Source organism: Dasypus novemcinctus, chromosome 25 (assembly GCF_030445035.2).
Source record: "Dasypus novemcinctus isolate mDasNov1 chromosome 25, mDasNov1.1.hap2, whole genome shotgun sequence".
NCBI lineage: Eukaryota > Metazoa > Chordata > Mammalia > Cingulata > Dasypodidae > Dasypus > Dasypus novemcinctus.
The window spans coordinates 2276572-2294667 of NC_080697.1; the positions used below are offsets into that span (position 1 = coordinate 2276572).

At 51.7% G+C, this 18096-nt stretch overlaps 1 protein-coding gene and 1 long non-coding RNA gene across 5 annotated transcripts in view; both read left to right on the forward strand.

Moving 5' to 3' along the window:
• The first annotated feature begins 9912 nt into the window (after positions 1-9912).
• On the forward strand, positions 9913-11879 carry LOC131276004 (uncharacterized). The gene is made up of 2 exons (XR_009183476.1): positions 9913-9993; positions 11593-11879. It is a non-coding gene; the product is annotated as an uncharacterized lncRNA (long non-coding RNA).
• A 2162-nt stretch (positions 11880-14041) lies between these two features.
• LPIN1 (lipin 1) overlaps positions 14042-18096 on the forward strand; it is a 140882-nt gene continuing 136827 nt past the window's right edge. Inside the window, exon 1 of one of the 4 annotated variants that reach the window (XM_058287863.2) lies at positions 14042-14266. Coding sequence is in view for 1 of the 4 variants with exons in the window: in XM_004453782.4 (XP_004453839.2) it covers positions 15548-15658 (111 nt within the window). In the remaining 3 variants the exon portion in view is untranslated. Of the gene's footprint in view, positions 14267-15475; positions 15659-18096 lie in introns of those variants that run through there. The other 3 variants (XM_058287866.1, XR_011647448.1, XM_004453782.4) reach the window with 3 other exon arrangements.

Here is an 18096-nt window from a genome sequence, read left to right on the forward strand (position 1 = left end):
AGCGGGGAGCAGAGCGGAGGCCCTGGGCGCAGAGCAGACCCGCGCCCGCCAGGTCGGCGCCCTCCACCTGCGCCCCCCCGCCCCGCCCCGCGCAGGCGCGCTGCGTCCCCAGGCCGGGTCAGAGCAGCGGGCGCGGGGGCTGCAGGGCCAGTCGGGTCTGAGGCCCGCTGACGCCCCCCTGTAGGGGCTGCGACGGGGAGCGCGGGGGGCAGCCCGAGGCCCTCCCGCTGGAGCTGCCGCCGCGTCCCCGCCAGGCCCGGGAGGCCGGGGGCCCGGGGACGCGAGGAGGTGGGGGGGGCGGGGGGGGGGGGACCGCGGGAGGCCAGGGGGTCCCGGGAAGGGCGGAGGGCGCGAGCAGGCGGGGGTGGGGGGCCCGGGGCCGCGCGGAGGCGGGGGTGGGGAGGCCGGGGCGCAGGCCACGCGGAGCCGCCACCGCGCGCCCGGGACAGCCTGGCCGGAGGCGCCCCTCGGGCCCGCGGACCCTCCTGGCCGTGAGCCCGCCCACGCCGCGGGACGGGGTCTGCCCGCGTGGGCGCCCTGGGCGCTGCCCTGAGCCCGCACCCTCGCCTCTGCTCGGGGCCGGGGGAAGCGCCCCTGGGGCAGGCGGGCCCGCTGGAGCTGACTTCTGCCACCGCCAAAGGAGACGGGCCTCTGGGGCTGCCGCGGACAGCAGACGAGTCCGCGGGGGGCCCTCCCGCGGCGCCAGGGGCCTTCGCGGCCACGTCCCCGCGCTGCTCGGGAGGCCCCCGCGGGCGCGCACTCCGCGTTTCACGGAGCTGTCTCCTCTTGCCAAGGGCTGCGGGTGCGCTGCGGATTCCTGGGAACCGCTTGGTCATTGGCAGACGATCCTCCCCGAGCAGGCCTTGCGAGGCGTGGCAGTGTCCCCCCGCGGCGGGAGCGCGGCCTGCCCACAGGGGCCCCGCAGGCCCTCGAGGGCCCCGGCTCGGCAGAACCCCTGGCTCGTGGAGGTGGAATCAGCCCAGGTCTCCCATGTCTGCAGCCAAAGGCTCGGTGCAGTCAGTGTCACCTTCCTTAGTTTACATCAGCGGGACCATTCCCGTGGTGAGACTGAGGCTCTGTAAATTGGCTTTCACCGTGCTTCTCCACTGAAAAGTTTTTGAGTCTGCGTATGAAAACATCAGTATGATGATTTTATTGAAGAGCCACACCACAAATAATTTGTTGTCCTGAGTACCTGCCCTCTATCACAGGGCCCCGTACTTTAAAGGGCCGGTTCTTTTTTTTTTTTTTTTAAGATTTATTTCTCTCCCCTTCCCTCCCACAGTTGTCTGCTCTCTGTGTCCATTCACTGTGTGTTCTGTGACAGCTTCTATCCTTATCAGCAGCACTGGGAATCTGTGTTTCTTTTTGTTGCGCCATGTCTCCGTGTGTGTGGCACCGTTCCTGGGCAGGCTGCACTTTCTTTCGCGCTGGGCGGCTCTCTTCACGGGTGCACTCCTTGCATGTGGGGCTCCCCAGCGCGGGGACACCGCTGCGTGGCAGGGCACTCCTTGCACGCATCAGCACTGCACATGGGCCAGCTCCACAAGGGACAAGGAGGCCCGGGGTTTGAACTGCGGACCTCCCATGTGGTAGACGGACGCCCTAACCACTGGGCCAAGTCTGCTTCCCATAAAGGGCCCATTCTTGGTTTCATGTCTACTCTTGCTGTCTTGAATTGTTTAAAGGCTTGAACAAGGTGCCCTGTGTTTCCACTTAGCTTGGACCCCGCAGGTTATGCAGCTGGTTCTAACGACAGTCAGGGCTGAGCCTGCAGTATTTCACCTGCTGCATCTGCAACTCAACAAACAGAGAAACGAGGACTCTTTGTCAGAATTTGTTTTTAATTGGTTGCTCCTTTTATATATTTTCTTTTATATATTTATTTATTTAAAGATATATTTTTTATTTATTTCTTTCCCTCCGCCCTGCCCCAGTTGTCTGTTCTCCATGTCCATTTGCTGTGTGTTCTTCTTTTTGTCCGCTTCTGTTGTTGTCAGTGGCACGGGAATCTGTGTTTCTTTTTGTTGTTGTTGTTGCATCATCTTGTTGTGTCAGGTCTCCATGTGTGCAGCGCCATTCTTGGGCAGGCTGCACTTTTCTTTCGTGCTGGGCGGCTCTCCTTATGGGGCGCACTCCTTGCATGTGGGGCTCCCCTACACAGGGGGCACCCTTGCATGGCACAGCACTCCTTGCACACATCAGCACTGCACATGAGCCAGCTCCATATGGGTCAAGAGGCCCGGGGTTTGAACCGCAGACCTCCCATGTGGTAGACGGATGCCCTATCCACTGGGCCAAGTCCGTTTCCTGCACTTCCTCCTTTTAAAATGTTATTTTAAAGGTCTTATTTCAAAAGTTGGGTACTGTCCTATTAATTTATTTTCTCAAGATTAGGAGAAAACTCAATGTACTAGAAAAAAGGGAGATTGTTATTCTAATTGTAGAGCAGTGAAATCTATAGCTGCCATGCAAATTTTGTTTTTGTTAAACCAGCAATTAGCATAATTTTGAACTGCTACATATTCTATTCTTTTAAAATGAAATTCAGTATTTGGAGAGAAATTTGAGGCACGTAAATATGTCCCACAACAAGCACTGTGCTGTCCCCTCTGGTTCCACTTTGTGTCCACCCAGCCACAACTTTGGGGAGAGGGAGGTGCAGCCAAAGCCACAGCAGAGGGGCCAAAATGTGCAGTGAAAGGTCTTGCACTGAGAATTATTCTAGAATTCAAAATAAGCGATGTTTGTCTCTCCTGTCTTCCTCTCTATACTTGAAAGAATGACTGATAAACTATGGTTGTTCTAAAAAATGAATGAAGCAAGCATGGAATTTCAACAATAAAACAAAGTATTTTAATAAATGATTTGATAACTTTTGAGCTTTCAGTATAAGGTAGAATTTTGGAACATTGTATCTGCCCCCATGAATTTGACAGTTTTCCAATACTCAAAGACTTTTCTAATAATATCAGTGGTCATATTAAAGAATGTAATATCTAAATAATGTAGAATGAAATGTTCCAACAGTTAGAAGAACTGTACAACTCAGTGAACAAAAATTTTACAAATAACCAATGCCCGCTCTTATAAAATCATGCAAGGGTAAAAAGATTCATTCAAATTCAAGGTAGACCACTGGATTTTAACATACTGATTATGAAAGTCTCGTCGATAATGTTTCCATTTACATACTGCAACAGCCTTAAGAAATGACTTCTTGTCAACAATGATGTAATGTCACAGAAGAATATTCACTATTATCTGAAATACTATTAAAACACTCTTCTCATTTCCAACTACATGTCTGTGTGAGGTTGACTTTTCTTCATCCATTTCAACCACGTAACGCATCACAGCAGTGAGTGCATAAATAGATATGTGAAGCCAGCTTCTCCAATTAAGCGGGACAGTAATGAGATTTTTAAAAATGTACAACAATGCTTTTCACCTTCCTGCAATTTTTTTTCAGATACATGTAAAGTATATCTTTAACATGTAATGAGTTTTTCTTTTATAGCTATTTAAAATGAATGACTTTTTAGAATCTCTGTTTTGATTTCTAAGAGTGTCATCTTTTGTATTAGCATTAATTTTGTATTATACTCTTGGAAATTACTGAGGACTCCAAAGAACTTTTCTTTATATAGGGTTATATCTATTGACATTTACAGTTTTAAAAATGGAATCTGAGATTATAAAGTTTGGGAACTCTGTGTCTATTTTAAGGATTCCATACTTACAAGTTTTAATAAAATTTTCTTTGAAGCAAGTAAGCAGTACCAATAAATTTTTAACTTATAAAAATGTATTCCTTTTTAGTTAAGAGAAGTTGTAGATTTATTGAAGTTACATAAAAATGTACAGCATCCTGACATACTTCCTATTGTTGATACTTTCCATTTGTGTGGTACTTCTGTTATACTTGATGCAAAAATATTAAAATAGTACTATTAAATAAGTCCATTGTTTACATTAGGTGTATTTTCCCATAGACCACCCTATTATCAACAAGTTTTACTAGTGCCATATGTTTGTTATAATCCATGAAAGAACATTCTTGTACTGTTAACCCCAGTCTATCATTCACAACTGGGTTCACTCTGTTATACAGTTCCATGTTTTTATCTTGTCATTCTAGTAATACACACGATCCCAACTTCCCCTTTTAACCACATTCACATACTTAATTCAGCACTATTAATTACACTCACAGTCATGTGCTATCACCACTATCCATTTCCAAACTTTACGATCAACCTAAATAGAAATTCTATACAAATTTAATATCAATTCCCCACTGTTTAACACCAATCTATCTCCTAATAACCTATATTCTAGATTGTAACTCTATGAGTTTGATTATTATATTTAGTTCATATCAGCAAGATCATACAATAATTGTCCTTTTGTGCCTGCCTTATTTCATTCACCATAATGTCCTCAAGATTCATCCGTGTTGCTGCATGCGTCGGGACTTCATTCCTTTTTACGGCTGATTATTCCATTGTATGTATATACATTTTATTTATCCACCCATCAGTTGATGGACACTTGTGTTGCTTCCTTCTTTTGGCAATTGTGAACAGTGCCACTGTGAACATCAGTGTGCAAATATCTGTGCAAATCCCTGCTTTCAATTTTTTCTGGGTAGGCCCATAGTAGTGGGAGTGCTGGGTCATATGATAATTCTATACTTAGATTCCTGAGAAACTGCCAAATTGCCTTCCTACAGTGGCTACACCATTTTACATTCCCACCAACAATGAATAAGTGTTCCTATTTCTCCACATCCTCTCCAACACTTGTAATTTTCTGTTTTTTTTAATAGTAGCCATTCTACTGGATGTGAAATGGTATCTCATTGTGTTTTTTTTTTATTGTGGTTTTGATTTGCATTTCCCCAATAGTTAGTGATGTTGAACATATTTTCATGTGCTTTTTAGCCATTTGATATTACCTTTGGAGAAATGTCTACTCAAGCCTTTGCTCATTTTTAAATTGGGTTGTTCATCTTTTTATTGTTGAATTGTAGGATTTCTTTGTATGCTTGGGATAGTAAACCTTTATTGGATATGTGGTTTCCAAATGTTTTCTTCCAATAAGTAGGTTGTGTTTCACTTTCTGGACAAAATCCTTTGATAAACAAAACCTTTTAATATTGAGGAAGTCACATCTATCTATTTTTTTCTTTTATTGCTTGTTTTGGGTGTAAAGTCTAAAAAACCATACTCTATCACAAGATCCCAAAGATGCTTCCCTACATTTTCACAAGAGTCCTGGCTCTTACATGCAGTTCTTTAGTCCATTTTGTGTTAATTTCTGTATATGGTGTGAACAGAGGTCCGCTTTCATTCGTTTGCCTGGGGAGATCCACCCCCGGTTTTGCATGTTGATCTAAAACCCACCACTTTGCTGAACTCATCTATTAGCTCTAGTAGCTTTGTTGTAAATTTTTCGGGACTCTCTCTAGGATCATGTCATCTGCAAATAGTGAAAATTTTACTTCTTCCTTTCCAGTTTGGATGCCTTTTACCTTTCTTTTTCTTGCTAACTGCTCTGGCTACAACTTCTAGTGCAATGTTGAATAGCAATGTTGACAGTGGGCATTCTTGTCTTGTTCCAGATCTTAGAGGGAAAGCTTTCAGTCTTCCACCATTAAGTACTTGGTCTATCCTAGAGAATGATCTATGTGCACTTGAGAAGTGTGTATATCCTGCTCTTATGGGGTGCAGTGTTCTGTGTATGTCTGTTAGGTCTAGTTCATTTATCACATTATTAAAGTACTGTTTCCTTATCGATCTTATGTCTAGATGTTCTGATGAGAGTGGTATATTGAAGTATCCAATTATTATTATAGAGGTATCTATTTCCCCCTTCAGTTTTGTCAGCATTTGCCTTGTATATTTTGGGGCACTGTGGTTATGTGCATAAATATTTGTGATATTTCTTGGTGGGTTGTCCCTTTTTATTAAAATATAGTGTCTGTCTTTGTCTCTTATAACAGCTTTTGACTTAAAGTCTATTTTGTCTGATGTTAGTATAGCTACCGCAGCCTTTTTTTGATTACTATTTGCATGGAATATTTTTTTTCCATCTTTTCACTTTCAGCCTATTTGTGTCTTTGTGTCTGAGGTGAGTCTCTTGTAAACAACATGTAGTTGGATCATGATTTTTTTAATCCATTCTTCTTATCTGTTTCTTTTGATTGGGGAGTTTAATCCATTAACATTCAGTAGTATTACTTTAGCCATTTTGTCCTTTGGTTTTTATGTCATACCTTTTTTTGTCTCTCTTTCCCTTTATTGCAAACTCCTTTTCTCTATAGTTGATCTTTTGTGATGTATCTGGCTGATTATCATTTCTGTATATTTTAAAAATACTTTATTTGTGGTTACCCTGGGGTTTATATTACACAACCTACATCTGTAACCTGCTAATTTGAAAAGATAGCAACTTAGCCTCAATAGCATGTCCTTTGTTCCCTTACCCCTCGGTTTCCCCTCTTGTTTGTGTCACACTTTACCACTTTATATTTTGCCTTTTCCCTGTTCAAGTTTAATCTGATTCTTATATGAATTAAAGAATAGAGTTGTATATTGCAGATACAGTACTATTATGTTTGCATTTATCATTTTACTTACCCTTACTCTGAAGGTCTTCATTCTGCTCCAAGCTACCGTCTGTCTTTTCTTTTCAACCTGTAAACTACCTTTTGTATTTCTTGTAGAGTAGATCTTTTGTTGATGAACTCTCTCACTTTCTGTTTATCTGTGAATATTTTAAATTCCCCCTCATTTTTGAATGACAGCTTTGCCAGATAAAGAATTTCTCTTTCAGTACCTTAAATATATCATAGCAGTGCCTTCTTATCTCTCTGGTTTCTGATGAGAATCAGCAGTTAGTCTTATCAAGTGTCACTTGTATGTGACAAATCCCTTTTTTCTTGGTGCTTTCAGGATTCTCCCATTATCTTTGGCATATGCCATTCTGATTAGTATGTTTCTCAGAGTATGTCTATTAGGATTTATTCTCTTTGAAGTCCCTTGAACTTCTTGGACATGTGTGTTTATGTCTTTCTTATGAATTGGGAAATTTTCGGCCATATTTCCTCAAGTATTTTTTCTGCCCTTTTTCCCTTTTCTTCTCTTCTGGGACACCCAAGACGTGTATGTTTTGTGTGCTTCATGCTGTCATTCAAATCCCTGATACCTTCAATATTTTCCATTCTTTTCTCTACCTGTTGTTCTGGCTGTATGATTTCAATTGTCCTGTCTTCCAGTTCACGGATTCCTTCTTCTGTCTGTTCAAATCTGCTTTTGTATTTCTACTGTTGTGCCTTTCATCCCCATAATTTCCGCTGTTTCTTTTTATACTTATAAATCATTCTTTAATACTCACACATTGTCTTCTTGATATCCTTTATCTCTTTATTTATATTTTCCTTCATCTTGAATTGATTTAGGAGATTTGTTTTAATATCTTTGATTAGTTGCTCCAACTTCTGAGTGTCCTCTGAAGTTTAATTTGTTTCCTTGACTGATAGGTCTCTTCCTGTTTCTTAGCATGGCTTGTAATTTTTTGCTAATGCCGAGGCATCTGATTATCTTTGTGATTTAACTCTGAATGTCTGTTTGTCCCTCTCACCTAGGGTTATATTGTTAATTGGCTTTTTGTTAAGGCTCTTTTTTGACTCTTTGTCCAAAACTTACTCTAAGCCTTTAGAATAGCCCATGTTTAACTTTTCAGGTTTTTTCAGCTCTTATTCAACTGATTTTTGCCCTGGATATACAGTGCTATTTTTAAGATTGTACGTTTTGTACAATTGTTTCACCTCCAGGAGAAAACTGCATTTCCTCTGTTCCTTCTCTGGGAATCTTAATCTGTTCTATTTGTTTGTTGGTTGGTTGGTTTTTAAAGATTTATATTTATTCCCCGCCCCCCCCATCCCCCCATTGCCTGCTCTCTATGTCCATTCACTGTGTGTTCTTCTGCTTCTGCTCGTATTCTCATTAGGCAGCTCTGGGAACCGATCCTGGGACCTTCCACAGTGGGAGAGAGGTGATTAATTTCTTGTGCCATCTCAGCCCCGCTGTTCTGCTACATCTTCTTATTTTCTCTGTGTCTCTTGCTGCGTCATCTTGCTGCACCAGGTCTCTGCATCAGCTGGCACTCCTGTGCTGGGTGGCTTTTCCTGTGTGCGGCAGCATTCCCACGCAGGGCAGCTCTCCTGCATGGGGCCTCATTCCCGCAGGGGCCGGCACTCCACACGGGCCAGCTCACTGCGTGTCAGCCTGCCCTCACCAGGAGGCCCTGGGCATCAAACCCTGGACCTCCAGTATGGTGGACAGGAGCCCAGTCCTGTCTACCCACATCCATTTCCCCTGTTCTTTTTGTTTCTGTGCAGAATTTTCTCCCCAGCTCCTATGATTTCTTTAAATTCTCTCCTCCACTCAGTGCCCATTTTCCTTATTCAGTTCTGGGACCATCCTGTGTTGCAGAAGGTCAGTTTAACCTTTTTTTTTTTTTTTTTAATACCTCTGTTGGACTTTTCTGCCTCTGGTTTCTTCCCCTTTGGGGTTATCCTGCCCTGGGGAGACAATGGGTCAATCCAGATAGGTAGGTCACTTCAGAAAAGTATGCTTTGTGATTAGGTTGTCCAGCCAACTGAAACTAGGTTGAGTGAGGCCACAGAGTTGTGCCAGCAGTTCTATTGTGGTCTCTCTTTTTTCCTTTCCCCTGGGGGCCCTTTTGTCTGCAGCCCTCCTCAGTGGCTTGTATTCTGTCCTGGGCTCTGCAGCCCTGGGTCCCTGTGCCTGAGCAGGTGCAGGGTTCTGACTTGCTGCTGTGGGTGGGTCTATCCTCTCTGCCTACCGTGGGAGGGACGCAGGCCGCTGCCTCTGGGTGGTCTCATGCCGTGCGGGACCGAGTGAGGGGGAAGGGAGTGGACCACTGGGTCCTGGATGGAAATTTCCTCCCTAACATGTTTCTTTTTCTTCGATTCAGAATTTGTGGAGTTCTTCTTCATTCTCTACCATCCTCCAGAGTTCTACACAGGTGGGTTTTATCCTTTACTTACTAAGTCTCTGGGGAGGCTATTTCATGAGATGTCTTATGTTGTCATATCGATGACATCACTCCCCAATTTTTAACTCTTTAATGGGCTTCCTGTGACTCAGTATGCCTCCAGGATCTGGGGACAGGCAGGTTTCTTATTCCTTTGGGAAGAATTCCCCAAGCACTTAGTCTTCCAAGTTCTAGGCCAGTGTCATCGAGAGGGCTTGGACGTGGATCAGAACAGGGAGTGCATTTATTAGTTGTGTGTCTTGGGCAAGTCTTCCAACCCCTCTTAGCTTTCATTTATTCTTCTAAAAATAGGGGCGATAATGTCTTTTTTGTACTCATTGGGTAGAACCCTTTGCAGATAGAATAATCAGGACTGAAGCTCCTGCCTGCCACTTTAGGGGATTAAACCTTTCCTTCCCACTAGTAGGGTTGCCCCGAGGTCCAAGGATACTCCCTGGCTCTCATTTGGGGTGCTGTTGAGGCGGGTCCACTTTGAGATGTGAGAGGTACTGCTGCCTTCTCAGGACAGCTCTAGGTCGCCATCCTCTGCATGTCGGAGGCGACTGTCCTGTGTCTCTCCTGGGGTGGGAATACCCAGCCAGGTCAGAGGACAAGAGGAAAGTGCAGTTAATGTAGAAGAAGACAGATTCAGCGCCCTGGACTCCCCAGGGGACCCCACCCACACACCCACGCAGGTCTGTCTTCACCCAGGGGCCCGAGCAGGTCTCTGGCATGCCTCTGCTTTGTAGTCATACTCTTGGGCACTCTGACCCGAAACCCTTCTCATGGTAATTCTTCATCCACGCATGGATGTCTGGGCGTAGAGCTTGCCCCTTTGTCACCCACCAGATTGTCCCTTTACCTCTGAGTGGAAAGAATCAATGGCCAGCCTGGAGGGAAGACTCTGATCCTGGTGTCACCCTTCAGGTACGTTAGAGTCAAAAACCTTGGCTTTCCAAATAGTTACTTACTAGACTTGACTGGATGTGGACTGTTGTAGGTTATCTGGGGAATAGTACAAAGTACTTCCAAGGCTTCCTGGCCAGGCCAGAGGGTCTCGAAGGCCAGGATGCAGGAGCTCCTTGCTTTGCACGCCCTGGGTTCTGATCTTCTTGTCAGTTGCAGGAAGGTTTTGTCAAACTGGCTTCCAACCTGGAGCAGGTTTTGGTTCTGATGCCAATCATGACCTAGAGAAATTATTTGCTACTATAACTAGAACACTTGAAAAAAAAAGAGAAAAATTCCCATTTCTCCTCGGTCCAGAATCAAGTCATAGCGGGATTTTCTGACTCACAGGAGCAGAGTTTACCTTGATGGGGACAACAGAGTAACGGGGTGGGGGGAGGGGTGTGCATGTCTCCTCTCCTCCCGCAGGTCGAGCGCTCTCTGCACTCTTCTTGCTTCTCTGAGCCTCTGACTCCTGTTGGTCCAGCCGTGGGAAGCCTGGTGGAAGATGGGAAGTGGGAGGAGGTCTGAGGCCCTGCCTCTCCGAGGTGCCCCTGCAGGTTTCCGGGATCGCGCGCTCTGGTGGCCCTGCAGATAGCTCTCCCGGCCATCGACTCTATTGGCATGTTCACTTTGCACTGCTGCTACAACAAGCTTAGTGGCTTAAGACCAGGCAAATGTGATCCCTGTATGGTGACACGCATGTTGTTTTGCAAGTTCACAACTTTTACTATATACTTATTGTTTGTGAATATATGAATGATATATTCCATTGACATTTTATTAAAAAAAGGAAAAAAACCATTATCTCCTAGGCCTATAGGTCAGAAGCTCGACTCAGCTCTCACTGGGAAAATCCAGGTGTCGGCAGGGTGTCTTCCTTTCTGGAGTCTCTAGGGGCGAGTCTGTTTCCTTGCCTGTTCTAGTATCTACAGTTTCCTGTACTGCTTGGCTTTGGCCTCCTCCTCTGTCTTCACAGCCATCGCTCTGCCATCTCTCTAGCACTCGTCAGCTTCCCTTTCCCCTGTAAAGGACCCTTGTGATTATACTGGGTTATATTGGGCACATCGGGATAACCACAGTGAGGACAAAGGCAGCAGTGAGAGGGGGTGATGATGGAGTGCCCCGCTCCAAAGTGACAACAAATAGCTGGAGATGAGGCCTAGGGTAACTGTTCAATTGTTTGGAAATAATCTGGAATAACATCCTTATTTTAAGGTTGGCTGACCAGCAACCTTAACTCCCTAAGCCACCACTGTTCTCCTTTGCCACGTAATGTGACGTCCATCTTCACAGGTTCAGGGATTAGGACATAAAGTAACATCCTCACAGCTTCAGGGATTACAGCGTAAAGTAATGTAGCAGATATAGTTAGGAATTCCAAAAATAGACACTGGATTATGTTTGTGATCTGGTCTGTACCGGGGCATGACTGAGTTATGACTAGGGCTCTGATCGGGCCACGTCATTAGGGTGTTGAGTCCCTGCCCCTTGGTGGGTAGGGACTCACAGATAAAAGGCAAAGGACAGAGTGGAGGGTTTTTGATGTTGGAATTTTAATGTTGGAGTTTGATGCTTAAGTTTTAAGCTGGAACCCTGGGAAGTAAGCTCACAGGAGAAAGAGAAGCAAGCCCTGGGATGAGATGAACCCTGAGCCCAGAAAGAAGCAAGCCCTGGGAAGAGAGGAACCTTGAGCCCAGAGAGAAGCGAGACCCTGGAAGGGAGGAACGCAGGAAGCCTGAGCCCTCGCAGCCGTCGGCAGCCGTCTTGCTCCAAGATGTGACAATAGACGTTGATGAGGGAAGTAACTTGGGCTTTCTGACTTGGTATCTGTAATCTCCTACCCCAAATAAATGCCCTTAATAAAAGCCAGCAGATTTCTGGTATTCTGCATCTGCACCCCTTTGGCTGACTAAGACAAGTGACATCCTCCCAGCTGCAGGGAGCAGGGCTGTAAAGGAACAGCCTCACAGGTTCTGGGAATTAGAACGTGGCCATCTTTGGGGCCGTTATTTTGCTGCCATTCTTGGCACAGTCTCTGCACCCTCCTCCCCCCAAGATCCTCGGTCGGTACTGGCCCTCTCTCCACCTGCCCAGGTGCTTCACCATCCCTTGGGGGCCCTTCACCTGCTCCCACATGCTTGTAAATGCTCCCCTCACTTACGCTTCCTCAGGTACCCGGCTGGAGGGTGCTGTTTTCTGCTGTGCCCAGACTCGTGTGTGTGCGAGTGTGTACAAACGAGCTGACGTTTGAACGGCCCTGGTCAGTTGAAATAGTACATGTTACTGATGTGACAGGTTGCTTGCTTTCCCGTGGCGACGCTCGCGCAGTGACAGCGTGCTCACATTGGTGCCCCTCGCTAGAGCCAGCGTCAGCGCCGCTTCCCCGCCCGCCGCGCGCACGCCTGCCTTCCTGCCTCGCTGGGGCCTCTCCTGCCCGGGCACAGCCTGCATGCCTGGGCACGCTGTCGACAGTTAGGACTTGACAAAAACCTGCTTCCTCTCCACCCATCTGCCCCCAGGCAGTCACGGGACAAACCGAAGTCGGATACCTTTGCTTGCAAAGTATATGCCGCTACGTGCCCGTAGGTGTGGACGGCCCCTGCCCCTGTGCCCGCAGCTTGGTGCACTGTTGCTTCGTAAATTACTGTCACTAGTCGTTTTAAACTTCTGTGAGGTAAGACCTGGGCCCTCAGGGAACCCGGAACGGGCTCAGGCTGATGAGACGCCCCCAGAGACTCTCCAAGCGTTAATAAGGGGGCTGGAAGGTGAGGGCTGTGTCCACCTCCACCACTTGGCAGACAGGTGAGCCGCTCTGAGCCTCTGTTTCCTCCTCTGGGAAACAAGGAGCCCTACCCCTGCAGAGTGCCCTGAGCACTGGAGAGGACGTGTGAGGGGAGCGCTGGGCCGTGAAGGAGGTCAGCGAGGGCAGACCCCAGCCTCTCGCCCTGTCGGACGTAAAGGAAGAGGAATTGCCCCCAGGAAGGCTGCGAGGTGGACGTGCGGCTGCCCTGGGCCTTGAAAGTGGAAGCCCCTCAAGAGCAGGAGAAGGCCAGGCCCGAGGGGTCGTGGCGGGGAGGCACAGAGCGCCTCGGCTGGTGAGCCCAAAGTAACCCAGAGGCCTCGCCGCACGCTCCCTGCGCCCACCGCAGCCCTCCGAGGGATTGCCCAGGTACCAGCGAGGGGACGAAGGCTTCTAGAGGCCGGCAGCTGCCCCAAGCCCGGCAGCTTCTGGGCGGGGGGGGGGGCAGGCCTGGCTCAGCTGTGCTTCTGCGCCCGCTGACGGCCTGACCTGGCCGCCCAGTGCCCGGCGTTCAGGGCCCCTGAGGCCTTTCCTGGGGGGGTGGTGCCACCCTGGGCAGGGTGCTGCATGTGCAGCCCTGCAAGGGACTGCTGGGGGGGGGGGGGCACAGCTGGGAGCGCGGTGTGGCCAGGGGCGCAAGGGCAGCGCCTGCTCCTGCTGCCCAGCCCCGAGCACCTGCTGCCTGGGCACGCGCCGCGTCCAGCAGGTGTCCAGACAAACGCTAACCAGGACAGGTCCAGCCACCCACGGGCTTACCACTCCTTGGTCATGAGGTTCTTAAAATAATCTTGACGGGAAGAATTAAAAATAGGAAGTGCGGCTGGTGCTGGGCCCCCCCCCCCAGCGTCTGGGCTGTGTGTCCCGGGCCTTAAGGCACTTTCCAGGCCCCCGTGGGGGGCGCCCCGGGCCAGCACGTGCTCCCCGCGGCCCACGGTGTGCTCTGCAGGTGGGGGGGCGAGGGCCCGGGGCGGGGGTGGGGGCGGGACGCCCCTTCCCGGGGGGAGCCTCGGGCCCTCCCCCATTCCTTGCCGGGAGGAGGCGGCGCCTCCCGCTTCCTTCTCCAGCAGCCCCGGGGGGGGGGCTCTCAGGCACCTGGGGGCAGCAGGTGAGGGGGCCCACGAGGACGGGCAGGCCCGAGGCGGGCGGGGGCGGGAGGGCGGCCAGAGGCGGGGCCGCAGCCCCGCGCTGACCCCTCCCTCCCTTGGGGCCCTCAGGCGCCAACAGGCCAGATTTCAACCTTCTCCCGGGTGGGGACTGAAAGCCGGGAGGTGACGGGGCTGAGGGCGCGGGGCGGGGAGCGCGGCGGGCGGCCGGCTGTGCTTGCTCGGCGCTGACCAGGGCGCCGAGGGCCTGCAGCCCCGCCTCCAGGTACTGGACATCAGCACACGAGGCCCGAGCCGGGGCGGCCCCGCGCAGGGTTCCGGGGGAGTAACGCTCGTGGAAAGGAAGGAGGTGCGAGTCCCCGGGGGGGCGCGAAAGACACGGGGGGGCCAGAGGCGGGTGCCCTGGGGGCCCGCGTGCGAGACAGCAGGACACGCGCTTCGCGAGGAGGGAGCAGAGCTGAGCGGGGGCGGAGGCGGCGCCGGCTTCTGTGCGGGCGATGGGAGGGTCCGGTGCAGGTGGCGCGGGCAGCGCGGGGTCAGTCCATCGGATCGTGTCCTGGGGGCCGTCACAGTTGGGGTGTTCGTGGGGTCTGTGTGTATATGACGGAGTCCTGGTCGTAATTCCTGCCTCAGAGGAATGGCCCGGCGAGGCAAGGGGACAGGGAGTGACCAGCTGCAGAGGGGGCTGGGGGGAGGCAGGGGACAGGGAGTGACCAGCTGCAGAGGGGGCCCGGGGGAGGCAGGGGACGGGAGTGACCTGCTGCAGAGGGGGCCCGGGGGAGGCAGGGGACAGGGCGTGGCCAGCTGCAGAGGGGGCCCGGGGGAGGCAGGGGACAGGGAGTGACCTGCTGCAGAGGGGGCCCGGGGAAGTCAGGGGACAGGGAGTGACCTGCTGCAGAGGGGGCCCGGGGAAGGCAGGGCACAGGGCGTGGCCAGCTGCAGAGGGGGCCCGGGGGAGGCAGGGGACAGGGCGTGGCCAGCTGCAGAGGGGGCCCGGGGGAGGCAGGGGACAGAGAGTGACCAGCTGCAGAGGGGGCCTGGGGGAGGCAGGGGACAGGGCGTGGCCAGCTGCAGAGGGGGCCCGGGGGAGGCAGGGGACAGAGAGTGACCAGCTGCAGAGGGGGCCCGGGGGAGGCAGGGGACAGAGAGTGACCAGCTGCAGAGGGGGCCTGGGGGAGGCAGGGGACAGGGCGTGCCGCGCTCTTGCACGGGGTTACCCCCTCCCCTAATTTCCCTTTCACAGACTTCCTAGGAGCTGGCCGCCTCTGGAAACTCTGCCTCCACACGGGTCCTCCATGGAGGTGTCCCTGCTGGCCAGCCAGCCCCAGGTGGGAGAGGATTTGCTCTCCAGCACTTTCTTGAGCCTTGTGACTTGGCGGCGCTCCTGGGGTGGTGTAAAGGGACACGCGGCCTGCGGGCTCCAGTCTCCCGGCCTCCGGGTCCCTGTGCCGGCAGGATTCGCCGCCTCTGCCGGCCGCCGCCCCTCTGCTGACCCGGGAGGAGGCTGCGGCTCTGCCGAGGCACCTGTGGAGGCACCTGCGGGGGCACCTGTGGAGGCACCTGTGGGGGCACCTGCTGAAGCACCTGTGGAGGCACCTGCCGGGGCACCTGCGGACGCACCTGCGGGGGCATGGAGGAAGGGGCCGTGGAGGAGGGGGTCGTGGCGGAGGGGGCCCGCCTCTACAGCTCCGCCTGGAAACCCACGCGTGGGAAGCGTGCCCCGGATTCGGCCTGGTCCTGGGTGAGGCCCGTGACGCGCTGTCCCTGGTGGCCCCGGGGAGGCCGCCGCGCCCCTCGGCTCGCAGGCCCCTGCCATAGAGGCCGCATTAAAGGGGGGCTCGGTGCTTCCTCCCGGGCAGTTGGTGGAAATAAGTGGTGCGGCCTTGGCTCATCCAAGCGGGTTTCTGGGGCGCCTCCTGCTTGTGCGCGTGTGCAGGTGAGGGGGGTGGGGCCCCTGCACCTGCAGTGGTGGAGGGAGGACTCTGGGCTGCCTCGAGGAGCAGCGGTGCCCCCCATGAGGGCCAAGCTGGGGGGGGGGGGCCTGGACGAGCCTGGCCTGTGCTGCGGGGGACACCCAGCCTTCCCAGCAGCCAGTGAGAGCAGCCCCCGCTGCCGGGGGCTGAAGGGGCTGGTAGCACAGCAGGGGAACTGGATCCCAAATCAGGAAACTGAGGCAGAAGCCCAGAAGGACTGAGCGTGTGGCAGGGAAGGCTGGGAGGAGCTGCGCCGCCCTGGTCAGGAGTCTGGCCGCCTGGCCGGATTCAGGAAGGTGAAGGCGGCTCTGGCGCAATGGATCTGTGTTCCTTCCTGCCGCGGGAAGGGCAGCTGGCACTTAGTGAGCCCTGCAGGCACCTGCCCAGGTGGCACTGCCAGAGCCCCGGGCTACACCTCAGCATTTGCTGAGCCCTGTGTGTGCAGAGCTGGGGACACCCCGTGGGCGGCCCCAGGCCGCAGAGTTCCAGGGCACTGGTCAGAAGAGAAGCCTCTCTGGGGAGCTGGGGTTTGGGCCGCCCTCAGACGAGGAATAGGATTTCAATCAACAGAGCAAGAGGCCGAGAGGTCAGCTGAGCAGGCTTGTCTCGGGCTACTTGGAATTTTGTTTTTTCTTAGCTGAGGCATGCTTTGTGACATTTAGCTTGGCCAGGCATCCAGCCTGTGCAAACAGGTGCGCAGCCACGGGCCAAATGTGTGACACGGGCGCCGGGGCCTGGAGATGGGCCTCAAGCCCCACTTATGCCACTACAGGTTTTGACTTCCTGGAGCCTTGGGTTTCTCCACTACAAAATGGGGCCTATAACACCTAATAAGAGAATACTCACCAGCCTAGGAAAAAGGGCTACAGTTTGGACTATAACTAAGTCCACCAATCCGGTGTGCCCTCAGGTGGAGAACGGTGAGTTCCGGCTTCCTCCAGCCCTGGGAGCTGGGCTCTCCTTGCTCCCCCAGGCCGTCGGGGTGGACTGATATTCGGAGAAAGCCATTCCCCTTAGCTGACCCCCCTCCAGGGCCTGCAGGCTTGGGGCTGTGGTTTGGCCCGTGCCGGAGCCCGCGTGTGCACCTGCACCTCTGCGCCATCTGCGCCCTCCAGCCACGGCCTGAGCGGGGGCTGGGCTCCGGCTTCCGGGCCTCGTTCCTTGGGGACCCTGGGGGGTCCACCCTGACAGGGGGACAGGGCCTGGAAAGCAGACTGGGGAAGGTCCACCTCTCCCTGGAGCCTGAGCCGGCCGGAGGCGCCTGAGCTGGTCCGGGAGCGCTCTTGAGGGGATTCTAACAACACGTGTGTTAATACACTTAATAATTACATGCACAACGTTGTGTGACCATCACATTATCTACTCCCAAAAGTTTTCATCCTCCCAAACAGAAACTGCACCTCAGTGAAAACCCCTCAGTCCCGTCCCCAGCCCTGGTCAGCCCTCGCTCCTTTCCATCTCTGTAGAATTTGCCTGTTCTAGATATTCGAGTCTGTCCTTTGGTGTCTGAGAGTTGGCTCAACAGGAAGTCTCCGTGTTGTAGCATGCATCAGAACCTCATTCTTCTTTGTGGCCGAATAGTATTTCTCGTATTGTATACCACGTTTGTTCAGCTTCCACCTGCAGCCGCGCACTTGCGTTGCTTCCATCCTTCAGCACCTGCTGCTGGCCCTGCTGTGGACATCGGCGTGCCCGTGTCTGTTGGAGCCTTGCTCGCGTCTGTTTGGGTACACACCTAGAAGTGGGATTGCGGGTCATAGGTAGCTCTGCGGTGAACTCCCTGGGGAGCCACCATGCTGTCCTGCACAGAGGCTGCCCCGCTTTATATTCCCACCAACTTGCTATTTTCCGTTTTGTAAATAGCAGCCCTTCCAGAGGGTGTGAAATGGTATCCACTTGTGGTTGCAGTTTGCACTTCCCTGATGGCTAATGAGGTCAAACATCTTTTCAGGTGCTTATTGGACAGTTATTTATCTCTTTTGGAGAAATTTTGGTTCAAGTTCCTTTTCCATGCTTTTAATTGGGTCGTTTGTCTTTTTATTGTTGAGTTGAAGGATCTCTTTATATATTCTGGATATTGAACCCTTATGAGATATATTCTTTGCAAATATTATCTCCCATTCTATGGCTTTTCTTTCTTTTTTGAGATAAGAATTTGACAGTCCTGTGTCATTTACCACCCATATTCTCCAAAGCAAAATAACAA